Genomic DNA, 14,088 nt, shown 5'->3' on the forward strand with positions numbered 1-14,088 from the left:
TAGGGCTGCCTCGGCATTTTGAGGGTTTACGCTGTCAAGAGCCTTCTTCATGTTTTCTCCCTTTTTTTTTTGTTGATAGGATGAAGCAGGAATCCCAGGCATACTGGTTGGAGTTTCTGTAGATGGAAAGGAAGTCTGGTCAGAAGGTCGGTATGTGGGAGTAGTAGTTGTGCTTGCTGAATGTTTTACAAATTAACAGCTGGGACACACTGATCAGTCTGAGACTCATCCACGTCCCACCTCTGGACAGTGGCTGGGGACTTATCACTGCCTTTCAGTACCTGCACTTATCACTGCTTTCCAGTACCTGAAAGGAACCTACAGGAAGGCCAGAGAGGGGCTTTTTACAGAAGTGCCCACCGATAGGACAAGGAGAAATGGGTTTAAGTTAGAGGAAAGTAGATTTAGACTGGATCTTAAGAAGAAATTCTTCAGTACGAGGGTGGCTGGGCTCTGGAATAAATTGCCCAGAGAAGCTGTGGCTGCCTGCTCCCTTGAGGTGTTCAAGGCCAGCTTGGATGAGGCCTTGAGCAACCTGGGCTAGTTCAGAAGTGCCCCTGCCCGTGGCAGGGGTTGGATTAGATGATCTCTAAGGTCCCTTCCAGCCTAGGCCAGTCTGTGATTCTGTGCTTTCCTTGGTAACCTCCAGTAATTTTCAGGAATTGATAATCCATTAACTTCCTGAGCAGCCTCCCACATCTCAACAGTTGCATTTAAGAGCCTTTCTTCCATTAATTTGTCAGATCAGTCTTTGAATGTACCCTCAGCACTCATCTGTACAGTGGTCTGGTAGAGTTGCATATAGAAGGTAAAGAACTCCTTCTCCCCACTGGAACTTATTTAAAAGTCAAAAATGATAATGGCTCACATCTGGTGATCTGTCTTCTAGTTGTGAGCTGAGGTGCAGGTTTTTACTGGGAAGGTGCTGAGATTTAGTGGTTATCATCCTTCCAGAAATTCCAAGTGCTTTTTCTAGGTAGGCTGTTTAGTTTTAAATAGAATCTATTAGTACTGCTCATAGACATTTGATGCTGTGTCTGTTTTCAGAAACATTTTCCTAATGTTTTTTGGGCAGCTTAAGTGGTAGTAGTAAATGACAGTGTATTTCATTAATGTGTTATAGAATTTTAAAAAAAATCTTTATGAGATTGTTGCTTTTCTTCTGAGAGTCTGTTGCTGTGTTAACGTTTATAGATGTATAAAGCTGGTTATAGGTTTTCATTTCGTTTTCATTGTGACAGGGAGTTGGAGAGCCTCTCTGGTACCTCTGTAATGTGGCCTAATAAAAAGGTTGTGCTAGAAACTCAAATCACAAACTGTCTCTGGCTTGAGACAGTTTTTTCGGCCTCAAATTAGCTAGCAATGAAAGAAGTTTTTCTCAGCCTTCTGCAGAATCCCTTCTGTGGCGTGCGGGAAGGTGCGTGAGGGAGCTGATGCCAGGGTTGTGGTTTATCCCCAAGACTGCCAGATCTGACAGCGAGGCAACTCTGTGGGGTGGGTTAAGGCATGGCAGAGCTTTCTCTGTGCCCTGCTGCGTGTGGACACAGGGAACACCACTGCCCTGAGTCGGGCAGCTGGGAGGTGGGTAATGTTGCTCTGGCAGACTTCTGGCTCGTTTTGTTGTCCTCCTCCCTTAGGTAATTGCTGTGAGCTTGTGAGGGATTTCCTTTCTCAGCTTCTGTATTGATAAAATAAGATCCTTTACTATGTCAGCCATTAATTCAGAACGATAAAAGGAGTAGTTATGATTGTTGGTTAGTTATTTTACAGTCTAGATTTTGGTCTCTTTTAGTTTTTCTACATTGAATTTTTGACCTCAGGAGTGTAACTTTTGGCTTAATCATCAGTCTCATTTATCAATCTCATTAGGTTTGTTTTGTGGTCTTAATCAGTAACTTAGGGTGACGTTGGCCAATACAATGAGCTTTGGTAACTGTTCCTACTACATTAAAATGTTACTAGCTTAATTGAAGCAGCAACAGGGATCGTCCCGTGCTTCATGTCCCGGTGTAGCTAGAGGAAGAATGTTTTAAGGAGCCACTAAATCTAACTCACTGCAAATAATCAATTCAGCATGTCTCGGTGCAAAATATTTACCCCAATGTTTTTATTTTCTTAAAGGTTTGGGTTATGCTGACGTAGAGAATCGTGTCGTATGTAAGCCAGAAACTATCATGCGAATTGCTAGTATTAGCAAGTGTCTTACGATGATGGCTGTTGCTAAACTGTGGGAAGAGGGGAAACTGGATTTAGATGCTCCAGTGCAGAAATATGTCCCTGAATTTCCCGAAAAAGTCTACGAGGGTGAAAAGGTATGTACTTGTTTATTGGTAACACTTTTTTGGGATTTTGTTTCTGTCATTGCACAGCCATATGCATGTGGGTGCCTGTGTCTGGACCTATTCCCATAAAACACCAAAAGTCATTTAGACAAGTACTGATGTTTGCTGCTCGGAAAGGCAATGCTGGAAATGTGGATCTTCACTTTTATATCAAATGTGTAGTGTACACGTATATATGTATTTATTTTAATTGGCTTTAATAGATGATATTTTAAAGGTCTTACATCTTCATCTGTTGCTTCTCATGCTGAATTTTACTTTTCTGATGAGGTACTGTGCATTGTATGGGATTTCACGTTTAAATACTGTCCTTTCTACCTAGGTCGCTATTACTACGAGACTGTTAGTTTCACACTTGAGTGGGATTCGTCACTATGAAAAAGATATTGCAAAAGTAAAGGAGGAGAAGGAAAAGGCAAACAGAGCAAGTAAACTAACAAAACCCTGTCAAGATAAAGAACAAAAAGAGAAAGAAGGCAAAGAGATTGAAAAGACCGATTCTGTCAAACCGAGGAAAGAACATGAAGGTGAGGTGAAAAGCCGAAATTCAAAGCCTGGCAGAAGAGACAAGGAATTTGAGCAAGAAGAGTATTATTTGAAGGAAAAATTTGAAAGCGTGATAGAATCACTGAAAATATTCAAAAATGATCCTTTATTCTTTAAACCAGGTGAGTTTCTATTCATTTGGACCAAAATGTGCTGTTCTTATGAAGATTTTATTTCAAATGATTTTACACGGAGCGGCGATAGTCATGTCCACTAAAGAGTATTTGTGTGAGATTTCTGTTTTCTTCTGTTTCTCCTTCCTCGACGAAGAAATATTCAGGCTGTTCTGCACAAACCAAAACTGACGTAACTTTCGAAGACTCAGGCTGATTTTATCAGCTGATTTTAGGTCAAGATCTTTTATAGATATCTTTACCAATCTACTAGCTTAAAGAATTATGATGTGTCTAACATCTAACAGCTTCAGAATATGATGCAGCCAAGACCTAAAAGGTAGTTACAACAAGTCCCAGATAATGCAGTGGAGAAAAGAAAGTGAGACCTCAGGTAGAAATAAGACTTTTCTCCAAAGAGCTCTAAGAGCTCTAAGTAATGCAGTAAGTGCTATGCAGCTTACCAGTTACTGAATTTATAAATACTAAAGCAGATTGTGGATTTTGTAACAATTGTGTCTCTACAAAATATTTTGTAAATGGATACCAACTTGCTGTTTTCATGCTCTGGGCCTTCTAGATAGGAACCAAAAAGGAAATATTTTTTAATGAGGCACTAAACCAGACCTAAAAAATTCTACAGAAAGACCTTAGAATCACAGAATTGTGGAGGTTAGTTATTGTTGGAATTAAGCTAATTCTAGAGAGGACTTTGAGGAACTTCCTCGGTGTAAGCTCTTCATGAATTAGGGTACTAGGCAAATGATGTGCATTGCTGGTAAAAAGTAAACAGGGTGTAGACACACAAACAAGTCACAGTAGATGAGGGTCCTTTAAGAAGTAATTTTATGGCTTGCTTCAGATTTCCAAATCCAGATGTCCTTGTTAGACCTGGTGCGGTAAATCTTGTGGAAAGGATGTTAAATGTCAATCTTCACATCTTGGCATGAAACCTGGCTTATTCATTCAGATCCCTGGAAGTTTTTTAGCCCTGTTCTCAGAGATTCCTGCACTTAGCAGGCGTCTGTGCCCGCTGCAGTACAGAAATTCCTGTGACCCAGTATCACACGCTTGTGATTCACATTGGATTAAAATAGGGGTGGGTGGGGAGTCTTTTCATTGATCATTTGTTGCTATATATCGTTTTATTTGCACGTGACTACTTAAATTTTGTCCTTCAGATTCCATTTAAGCCTAATGCAACTAACTTTAACCCCTCGCCTCCCTTTCTTTTTGTGTTTCTTCAAGGTAGTCAGTTCTTGTATTCAACATACGGCTTTACTCTCTTAAGCGCTGTTGTGGAGAGAGTTTCAGGACAAAAATTTACAGATTATATGCTAAAAATGTTTCGTGATTTGGATATGCTATCAACTGTACTAGATGACAATGAAGCAATGATATATAACAGAGCAAGGTAAACAAGGATGAAACTTTACTTTTTCCACAACTTCTCACTTTATTAAGGTACCTGTCTGGGCTCTGAAATAGATTTGTTGCCTAACTTGTTAAATTTTTTGGTGCAGGAGAAGAATTCTAACTGATACACAAAAGCAAGTTATGGAAAAAGCCTCGTGAAAACGAGACACACATTTTTTAGAAGTTCAGCTTCTGAAATGCTTTCATAAAGTGAAAATGGCGATGAACATGTTGAATCCAAGCTTTAAAGTACTTGTGTACAAGTGTGTATTTAAACACAGAGTAGTTTGTACTGGTTTGGGGGTAGCTTTACTGCTGTATTTTGAGGTGCTCTGTGCTGCTATTTATTTTGCTTGCAAACTTTCAGAGGCTTTCTGGCCATAGATCGGGATGCTAGTGATGTTCTCATAAATTATCATCTTCTACAGACAAGTTCTTTTAAATGTATGTGTTGATATTAAACCTTTTATAAACTGAAATATAGTAGGGAAGAAAGAATTGGGACAGACATATTGACATGTTGTGTTTTGCTTATGGATTTAGTTAGACTACATTTCACTGACATGAAAATGTTTAAAAATTTGTGTTCTCTGGATCTTTTAGAGGCGTAAGTCAAAGCATTTCAGTGTCTTTGTAACAGGTTTTATTGTGATCGAAAAGCAGACTGTAGGGACCCAGAGATAATCAAGTCACTGGCAGAGCTGATGGTAGTCTTGGACCATTTGTCCCTCCTCCTTTGCTTCGATGTCTTGATTTTCAATATTATGGCTTTCAGAAGTTCCCTAAAAGCCTTCCAGTCGAAGTGCAGACTAGATAGGAAATGTAGCTCTGTACTGTTTGATAGTAGGCTTGTGCTGCTCCCCCACCTCTCCGCTTCCGTGAACTGCCTTTTCACGACTCTCCCAAGTGGTACGTGGTGCTTCTTGTGGTCTAAAGGCTGAAATTCGCTGGACGATACAGTTACTCAGCGTTCCTTTTCATATATTGTATGAAATGAATCCAGTCACGATTGGACTGTTTCTTTCAAAAGCTTAATTCAGTCGGAACTCGTGTTGTTCCTTGATAGTTCATTCTGCAATTCTGTTGGTAGTTTCAAATTTTTATTTTCATGACAAGTTTGCTAGACTTTCCCGCCTCTCACTTCTCTTAGTAGTCCCACAACACTCAGTTGTTGTATGTGGCAGCTGTAATGGGGCAGTGGGGGGAAATCAATCGTAAATGAAAACTACTGTGTCAGAACAGTCACGTCAGACTTTGTGAAATTTCAGCTCAGTGTCTCATAGTCATGGGGTAGCTGTAGGATTCCTCTTTCTTAAAACACTTTACTACAGGGATGTAATGAAAATCCTGTGCTGACTGATCTATAGATTTCTGTTACATCTCGTATTTGTCAATTGTTTTTACTCTTGGTATGCTCCTAAAACTAAGTAGAAGGATTAGTATTTCTATTGAAACTAAGCTTCTAACCTAAGAAATCACCTCATTTTTTACTCTCTCTATGAATTTCTTATTGATTTTTATGCAAGAAATAATGTATTTTTAAAAATATTTTAGAAAAACCTGAAGTTTCATGAGAACAAGCTAACAGGTGCTCAGTTTGCTTTTTTAAGGTAGGGCAGCTTAAAATAGTTGTGCATAGTATCTGAGAATGAGAGCCGAATTTTCTTGAATTCTAGGTGCTATGTTTACAACAAAAAGGGACGGCTGGTAAACGCACCGTACGTGGACAACTCTTACAAGTGGGCTGGTGGTGGCTTTCTGTCGTCAGTAGGGGACCTTCTGAAATTTGGAAATGCCTTGTTATACAGCTATCAAGCCGGCCAGTTTAAAAAGACTGATGGCAAACTTCTTCCTGGGTACCTCAAACCAGACACAGTCGCCATGATGTGGACCCCAGTGCCAAAAACAGAAGTATCGTGGGACAGGGACGGTAAATACGCAATGGCTTGGGCTGTAGTAGAGAAAAAACAAGAATGTGGCTGCTGCAGACAGCAGAGACACTATGCGTCGCATACGGGTGGTGCAGTGGGCGCTAGTAGTGTCCTCCTGATTCTTCCTGAAGAGCTGGACTCGGAAGCTCTAGATACTGGGCTGGTGGCACCACCTAGAGGAGTAGTTGTTAGTATTATCTGTAACATGCAATCGGTTTCACTCAACAGCACTGCCTTAAAGATTGCAAGGGAATTTGATAAAGAAAAATGGGCCCAATATATAGATTAAAAAGAGAGACACGTGTGACTGAACTGACTGCACTGAAACGTCATTGGACTCTGATCTCACTAAGAAGAAACAGCATCAAAAAGTCACTTAATTAACTTCTGCTAGTGGTGCTAAACTTATGTGTAACTGGAATTCATCTCTCAGGGAAGTTCCTAACTTACGGAAAATTAGACTCTTAACAGTCAAATCTGACTTCCTGTAGTACCTGTGTAAGTTGTCGTTATATTAGCAGGTTTTTTCCTGTTTAGACAAGCAAGATTAAAAAAAATAGCAAGATGAAGATTAAAAAAAACTAGTATTGGTTTCTTGCACAGAGAAGTACCACAAATTATCTATCTCAAATGTTAAACTTTTCAAAAATTTCACATCTTGCTTTGAGCACACAAAGACATCATTTGTTATTCTCACAGTTCCAGTCTGCCAAAACTGTTCAGTATTACATTCTAAAGAAAAATGGGTTTACTGTTGATTTTTGTATTTTCACATATATGTCCCTATTTGCTTAAAAAGCGAAAGAACCCAACAAAACACAAATCTTGAAGCTACCCCTGGAATGCAGATTTATGCCAGAAGGATGCTTTTGTCAGAACTGTGGATTGTTAAGAATTAGAAAAGAATGAAGGAAATGTAAGTAAATATCCTTTTGTTACTTAGATGCCCTCTCTTCCACTTTTAGTGGACACAGAGAATGTGTGGAACTAGTGTAATATGAAATAAAGATGTTATTTCCACAGTCGGGTATGACTGAATAGCACAACGTGGTGAGCTGTCAAACTGTCTCACTGTTTTTGAATGATACACGTCACCGTATTCTGTAATGTAGATACTCCTTTCAGTATAGGAATTAGGGACTCGGATAACTTGAAAATGTAAAGCCTGTTCTTGTAGCCAGTAGTAGAAGTCTCACAGACTTTGACAGTGGTTGTGGGGTTTTTTGAAAACCGTCCTTTTTTCCATTTAGAGACTTGCCTCAAGGAGTTACTTTTGCACGAGGTTGACCAAGAAATTGTGATAGAGATCCAAAGAAGCATTCTCTAATCTTCAAGTTTACTGCAGGAATACAGTAACATTCATTTGATGTATTCCGTAATGGCATGGAAGGTCTCCATGCTCTCCGTGATTGACTCCCCACCCCACTTCCCCTGCAGTTACATCAGACAGTATTTCCAGGCCAATACAAAGCAAAATGTCCTCCTGGAGAGGTCTGATTACATCCCTGCACTGCTGAGCAGCCATTTCTCTGAATTTAATGAACAAGATGACTCTTGGGTAACAGCTGGCAGAAGAGAGCCTTCCCTGCCTCGCTCCCATATTAACTCTGCAGTTGTTACCTGCCCCGTGATGAAACCACACGCTGTCCTTTCTGTTCCTGGTATGCCTAGGGTAACATTTATCGCCTGACAAAGCAGGAAATTCAGTATTTTGAGGTCTCAGTGTTTTACCTACATTTTTAATTGAAGCTAGTAGGAGTGGTTTAGTACTCTTCATAAATACAATTCTTCTTGTGCTTTAAAACAGTAAAAGCTTACACCTAAACTATCTGCCTCGGGTTTTTGGCCCACACAGCAAAACTTTGTGGTTTTATTCATTAATAAATGCATCCTGTCTTTATCTCAAGAATATCAGATCAGTAGAGAACACAAGAGAGAACCTTTTTGAACAAACTTCCATTTGGTCTGGCAATCAATTGTCTACTCTTCCACTGACGTCTTTGATATTGTTTGACAGGTCCAGTACAGAAGCATCTTCTACAATTGTCACATTGGGGTTTTTTCCAGTTTTGAGCCCCTACTAGCTGGGTAAACGTGTAGCAGCCAGAAGCCATTGCACATTTTACACAGGGAAGGAGAGTAAGTAGTTCCCTAGTTGTTTTTATGAGGAGGAACACATGAATAAAAGTAGACCAAATACAATGTTTTAAATATAGCAAATCTGAAAAGTAACACTGTTATTTTAGGATTTATAACATACTTTTCTTCTGTGAAGCATCTGTTTTGCAAATGGTACTCACTGTTCTTGAAAACCATTTTGCATACTTTAGAGAAAACAAGTTTCACTCACTGGACATTGTATTTGGGGTTAGACAAAGATTCTGGAAGGCATAGATTTACTGTTATGCTTGTCTGCATATGACCAAACACTAATAAATGTAAATATCTGAAGTATGTATGAAAGTGAATAATGGTAAGAAGTGTCCAAGGTATTTCTACCACCAAGATACTGGCAATGTCTCACTGCCCCCTTAGAATGTGTTTAGCCACCCACTTTTTATATGCAGACCACATTCTTTAAAAAACCATTTTTTGTTACATGTACAGTATTGGAGATGCTGTGATGTCTAAATTCCATCTCCCAGTACATGGAACAAAATGCATCTCTGATTTGGTGTTTACTTAATCATGAGTTCTTACATTTTACGGCAGAGGAAGAGAAGGCAGAGATGTGGGAGACTAGGAATCAATCTGCCCTTAGCACAAGTGAATTAATATTGCTTTGATCTCTGTGCTGAAACCAGTTATTTGAGGGACTGGGAAACTGGTCAGTTAAGAGCAGCTTTCGTGATTAACTTGCTCCTAAATTAACCTTTATTGGGAAAACACAGTAAGGCACTGACATAAAACTGTACTTTCCTTAAAAGGCATGTATGCTAAATTGGTGCATCCATTTCTGTATGAAACACCTACTTTTTTGCATCTGGTAATTATGTGTTCGCTGTTTGAATTAACTGAAATAAAACTTGCCTTGTAATTGCAACAAATTGTAATACTATGTTTTGGATTTTTCTTAATTGATTAGAAACGTACTAGTTTTAAAAGTCATAAAAAGAATGCAGGTCAAATAGAAATTCACAACAATCTAATTGTCTGAGATACCTGATACTTTGAAACAGATGTTGATACTTGAGATATTATTTAGTAAAATAAGATACATGTAAGACTTTGCTTGAATGTTTTCTTGTGCCTTAAAAAAAACCTGCTTTGTAACCACCATCTAGAAGAGGATTGTTTTTTAAAAAATAACTAAAAACCTGTTTCCTCATTGCAAAAAAAGGTAATTATTTAATGTCATTATTTAATACTGAAAGGATGCATGGTTTTGCTGTACTAGTGTTTGGGGTTTTTTTAATGACTGGATTCCTTTCAGAGCTGTCAGTGTAGTTTGCTGACTGACTGTTGTTGATATACCATCTGCCTTCGTTATAGTGAGTGCTTTTGGTGTTTTGCAAGACTCCTTTGTGTTTTTTTGTGCTTAGAAATCTCAGTATAAAATAGCAAATGCAGTTTCGAGACCAGGATAGAAGGAGGGAGAAACCATTGCAGAAAAACAGCTGAACGTGAGTGACTTCTGTATTTTTTATTTATCACTGTATTACTCAGCAAAGGGTGACTGCAGTGTTGAAAGCAAATGAGTCATTTTAAATCTTTCGAGCCTTTGCAACCCTTGCAGTTAGGACAGCTGCAGTAACAAAGTCTACAACATGCATTTTTACAGGAGTTTCTGTCGCAGTTTGCATTACACTGCTGTAGCTGATGATTAACAAAGAGAAGGATAAACTAAGTTCAAGGGGTTTATATTAAATGACACCACCAAAGTAACAATACACTGTTTAAAAGTAAAATTATAAAAATAGAGCTCAGTTATCTGCAGACTTTCAGGAAAAACTTGCACTTCAAATCATTTATTGAAAAAGATTCCAGCTCATTATGTCACTGGTAGCATGTAATTTTTACAAAATCAACTGTAATTACGTGGTTGTATGATTGGGCATTTTTGAACTGGTAAGGCTTTCAGGAGCACTGATCCAAAAATGACATGCTGAAGTGTTCAGTGTTGCTTTCTTCTAAATGAACAGCCTGTAAAGAAATCATATGAGTATAGATATGAATAGTCCTTAAGTTTTTACACAGACTTGGAAAATTGTCCACCCAACTCAAGTAGGAAAATTCATGCAAGAAATTTAGACTTCACGTACCACAAGAGGTGAAGAATTAGCACTTTGAGTCTTCTCTGACTCAAGCAGAACAACACGGCTACAGCATAATTAATTTTAAAATAAGGCTAAGGTGTACTACTTCTTTTCTGCCAGATGCCTCTTAAAATTTCATCTACTGTTCCAGCATTTAGTGACAGAAACCTCAAACTGAAACAGCTGCTAGGAGCGTTTGTACCTTTTCAACTGCTCGACAGTTATTCTGTCCTCATATAAACATCTGTATAATAGCACATGGTGTGAGTACTACTCTATGTAATTAGCACCTCTGATTACCTTTTGTCATTTAAACGACACATGATTACAATCTGGATTTGTTCTTTAAGTTTTTTTAAACTCTCGGGTCTTCTCAGTGTTTTTCATCTACGTGACACTGAGCTGCATTTCAAGATCCTGGTGCTACACCAGTTATATGTATATAAATATCAGTGGTTATTTGTTCCTTTATAATTTATGCAAACCAATTTTTGATGTAACATGAATAGGGGAACTGCCTTGTAGTACTACTGTTTAAAAAACAAACAGGCAAGCCACTGCGGCTGAGCAGTGGCACAGAATCACTTTACCCTACTCCTTGAATGGTGCTTTTTATTTAATGCTCTAAACTTAGCTCAGTGGCAGTATTTATTACAGATAGGCTAAAAGAAACAACAAGTGAAAGCACCTAAAATAGTGTTTGATCTCAGTGTAGCTGCGTAGCTGCCTGGCCTATCTGTATAGCCCTTTAGAAACAAGTATCTGAAGAACAATTTGCAGTTCAGGTCCAATTAGCAATGTTCACTAGCCAGCTCTAAATAATTTGCAAAGTAAGTGTTCCAATATGAGTTTTCCAGATCAATGCTAAAATATTTGCAGGCTGTACGTACATAAATGCATGTGTCTAAGTGGGATGTTTAGGCTGCTGAACGTTGCCCCTTACCTTCTGTGAGCCTGGCTTTGCCCCCAGTAGGCTGACACAGGACCGTTGAGCACCCCACACACAGAACTACCGTCTGAGCGTGGCTGAACACGGTGGTGATCTTGTAGCATCCTGGAAAACAGCATTATGAAACCTTCCATTTGAGTATTTCTCCCAGGAGTTTTTTTTTAATTGTATGTGTAAGTGAATAAGATACTCTAAATACATTTGTCCAAAAATGAATCTATGTCTCATTACACAGCACACCGAGTGAAAAAAAGCAATTACTTGTTACTGTGGTCTGAAGTACTTGTTTTTACTAACATGCACAGGAAAGCAAGTTAGGTAACAGAAAGTGTTACGATGCCCCGGATACAAAATCAACATGGCCTGATGGCTGGCAAGCCCTGATTTGCCTCTGGTATGGCTCCTGCAAAGAAGTCAAGGAGGTCTAGACTAGTCTTCTCTGCTGAACAGAACAACCGGTCAAGGAAGAGAAATATTTTACTTGTAACGCTACAACATTGCTGTTGAGGCAGTCGGGCAGCTGTGAACACAAACACTGCTGTTCCAGTCCGTGTTTGCTTTCTGTTTAATAATTGTTACACATAAGGCATGTGATCGGTCGCATTCTACAAAGCTAACATCATGTTTAAACGAGAAGAGCTGTACAAAATAACTTCCCTAATTCCAGACGCAGTAAGGGGCATCAGCAATGCTTTGTCTACAACTTCTAAATTCGATGACTTAAGACTGAAATCACTCTCATACATGGCTTAGACAAAGGGATTTTCACTGCTTTCATTCTTTTCCCTGACAAGTATTTTCAATAAGCTAAGAGGAATTTTGAAAAAATATTTAATTTAGATGTGGATATAAAAAACAGACAAATAGATAGAGTGAGCATAGATTCCATTTTCAGCATGTGTGGACCAGAAAGAGGAAGCTCTGACAAGAGAAAACACTCTGACAAGAGAACAGGTTGGTAGAGAGAACTCTTATTTGACAGCAGATTTCTGCAGTTACAAGTAGTAACTGCAGAAATCTTTGTTTGCAAAAAAAACCTGCTAGCAGCTAAAATTTAACCATAGCAAATGTTGGTTTTCCCTCGTGAATGGGAACTTCCACGCTGACGAGTTTTTAACTTGGTGGAATTTGCAAAGAAACAAGTCCAACCTATTTCAGTAACTGGCTGGCAACTTCCAACACCACTGAGTGATGCCATCTGGTATTTTCAGTGCCTCGTGCTTAGGACTCCCGTAATTGAAAGATCTCCTGCTTTGTTCTGCATCTCTCAAACTCAGTAACCAATTAATCCAACAATAATGAAGATAGCCAGAGGTGTAGGTGCCTCTGTTGACAGAGTATATCTTAGTATATGCGTGTGTGTACATTGGTTTGAAGGAAGTTTAAAAAATAGAACAGTGGCTTAGCCTTCAACCATGTATTTTTTAAAAGTAACCACACTTCACTTTCAAACAGTTTTAATGAATTTACCTTAATTTTAGATGGAAAACAATGTCTCAGAACTTCTTAGAAATCTAAGCTACTAAGAAAGAGTAAGAAAACCTGAATACAGCCAACGATCCCTACTGTAAGTAAGTCTATGCATTCTCTTACAGTCTTCTGACACTGCACTAGTTTCTAGGAGGTAAGTTACCACACTTGTCAGGTTCTGTGCCTCCGTACGGACGTAGCTGTGGTGATCAAAGAAGCTGTTTGCTGGTAGAGCATGCTCCTGCAACTGTGCTAGAAAATCCCATCTTGTAGTTTATAAAAGAGAAGTTGGTTATAAGGACGTTTCTGGGCCACCGGAATTAAAATCAGTGATCTGCAGACACAGGCAACACCTTGAATATAACTCCCATGTACATGATGTAGATGTCAGCTTACTTCTCAACAGCAACCTGTGAAAAAGGCAGCTGTCTCTATGTTTTACTTTCTAGAAAGTCCCAGTCAGTTTGTGTATATCCTTGTGAAAGGTTTTTCTGGTTGCCTTTACAGAATCAACCAGCTTAGAAAAGGAGAAGAACAACTTTGTCTTCTCTTTGAATCTTATGCCATGGATGCTTTAAAGCATCCGTTTCACCGCACTTGGTAGACGTGCAAATCTGGGGGGTTGGGTTTTCCCCTACTTGCCAGGATTTCATAAACGAGAAAGAAACAAGTGCCATGACAGGCCTCCAGGAAAAAAAGAAAAAAGAAAGGAAAAGCTGACTGGAAATTAACTTCTGAAAAAAAAGTTGAAAACCCTTTTATTGATAAAAAAGAGCAACATACTGGCTTTTTTTTTACTCTGCAGAACAGACAAACCACATTCAGATTAAAAAAAGAACGAAGGTGAGCCGCACACCAAATCCGTTCTGTTCCTTCTGCAAGAGACAAACGTTTTAAATGTTTACCTGGACACTTTACGTCCATAAAGTACGAGTTCGGGCTCTGCACGAGGCGTTTCTTTTTGTGTTTCCTCTTCTCGTCCTCCAGGGAGGGGTGCACCAGGTCCTTGGCCAGCTGCGGACGACAAGGGCACAAACCGCGCCGGCGTTACGGGGCCGCGCAGCC

General features: G+C 39.2%; 2 protein-coding genes across 2 annotated transcripts; one reads left to right on the plus strand and one right to left on the minus strand.

Annotated features, from left to right (window-relative positions):
* Positions 1-79: 79 nt before the first annotated feature.
* Positions 80-6,646, plus strand: LACTB (lactamase, beta; the record flags this gene model as incomplete). The annotated part of the gene is made up of 5 exons (XM_009875245.1): positions 80-146; positions 2,122-2,312; positions 2,665-3,010; positions 4,250-4,415; positions 6,094-6,646. Coding segments are annotated over 5 exons (1,314 nt in total), but the record flags the coding sequence as incomplete, so codon positions are not given.
* A 3,816-nt stretch (positions 6,647-10,462) lies between these two features.
* On the minus strand, positions 10,463-14,037 carry RPS27L (ribosomal protein S27-like; the record flags this gene model as incomplete). Its single annotated transcript, XM_009875246.1, has 3 exons — positions 10,463-10,491; positions 11,548-11,658; positions 13,929-14,037. Coding segments are annotated over 3 exons (249 nt in total), but the record flags the coding sequence as incomplete, so codon positions are not given.
* Between the last annotated feature and the right edge of the window lie 51 nt (positions 14,038-14,088).

This window comes from Apaloderma vittatum, unplaced genomic scaffold (assembly GCF_000703405.1).
Source record: "Apaloderma vittatum isolate BGI_N311 unplaced genomic scaffold, ASM70340v1 scaffold23688, whole genome shotgun sequence".
Taxonomy (NCBI): Eukaryota; Metazoa; Chordata; class Aves; order Trogoniformes; family Trogonidae; genus Apaloderma; species Apaloderma vittatum.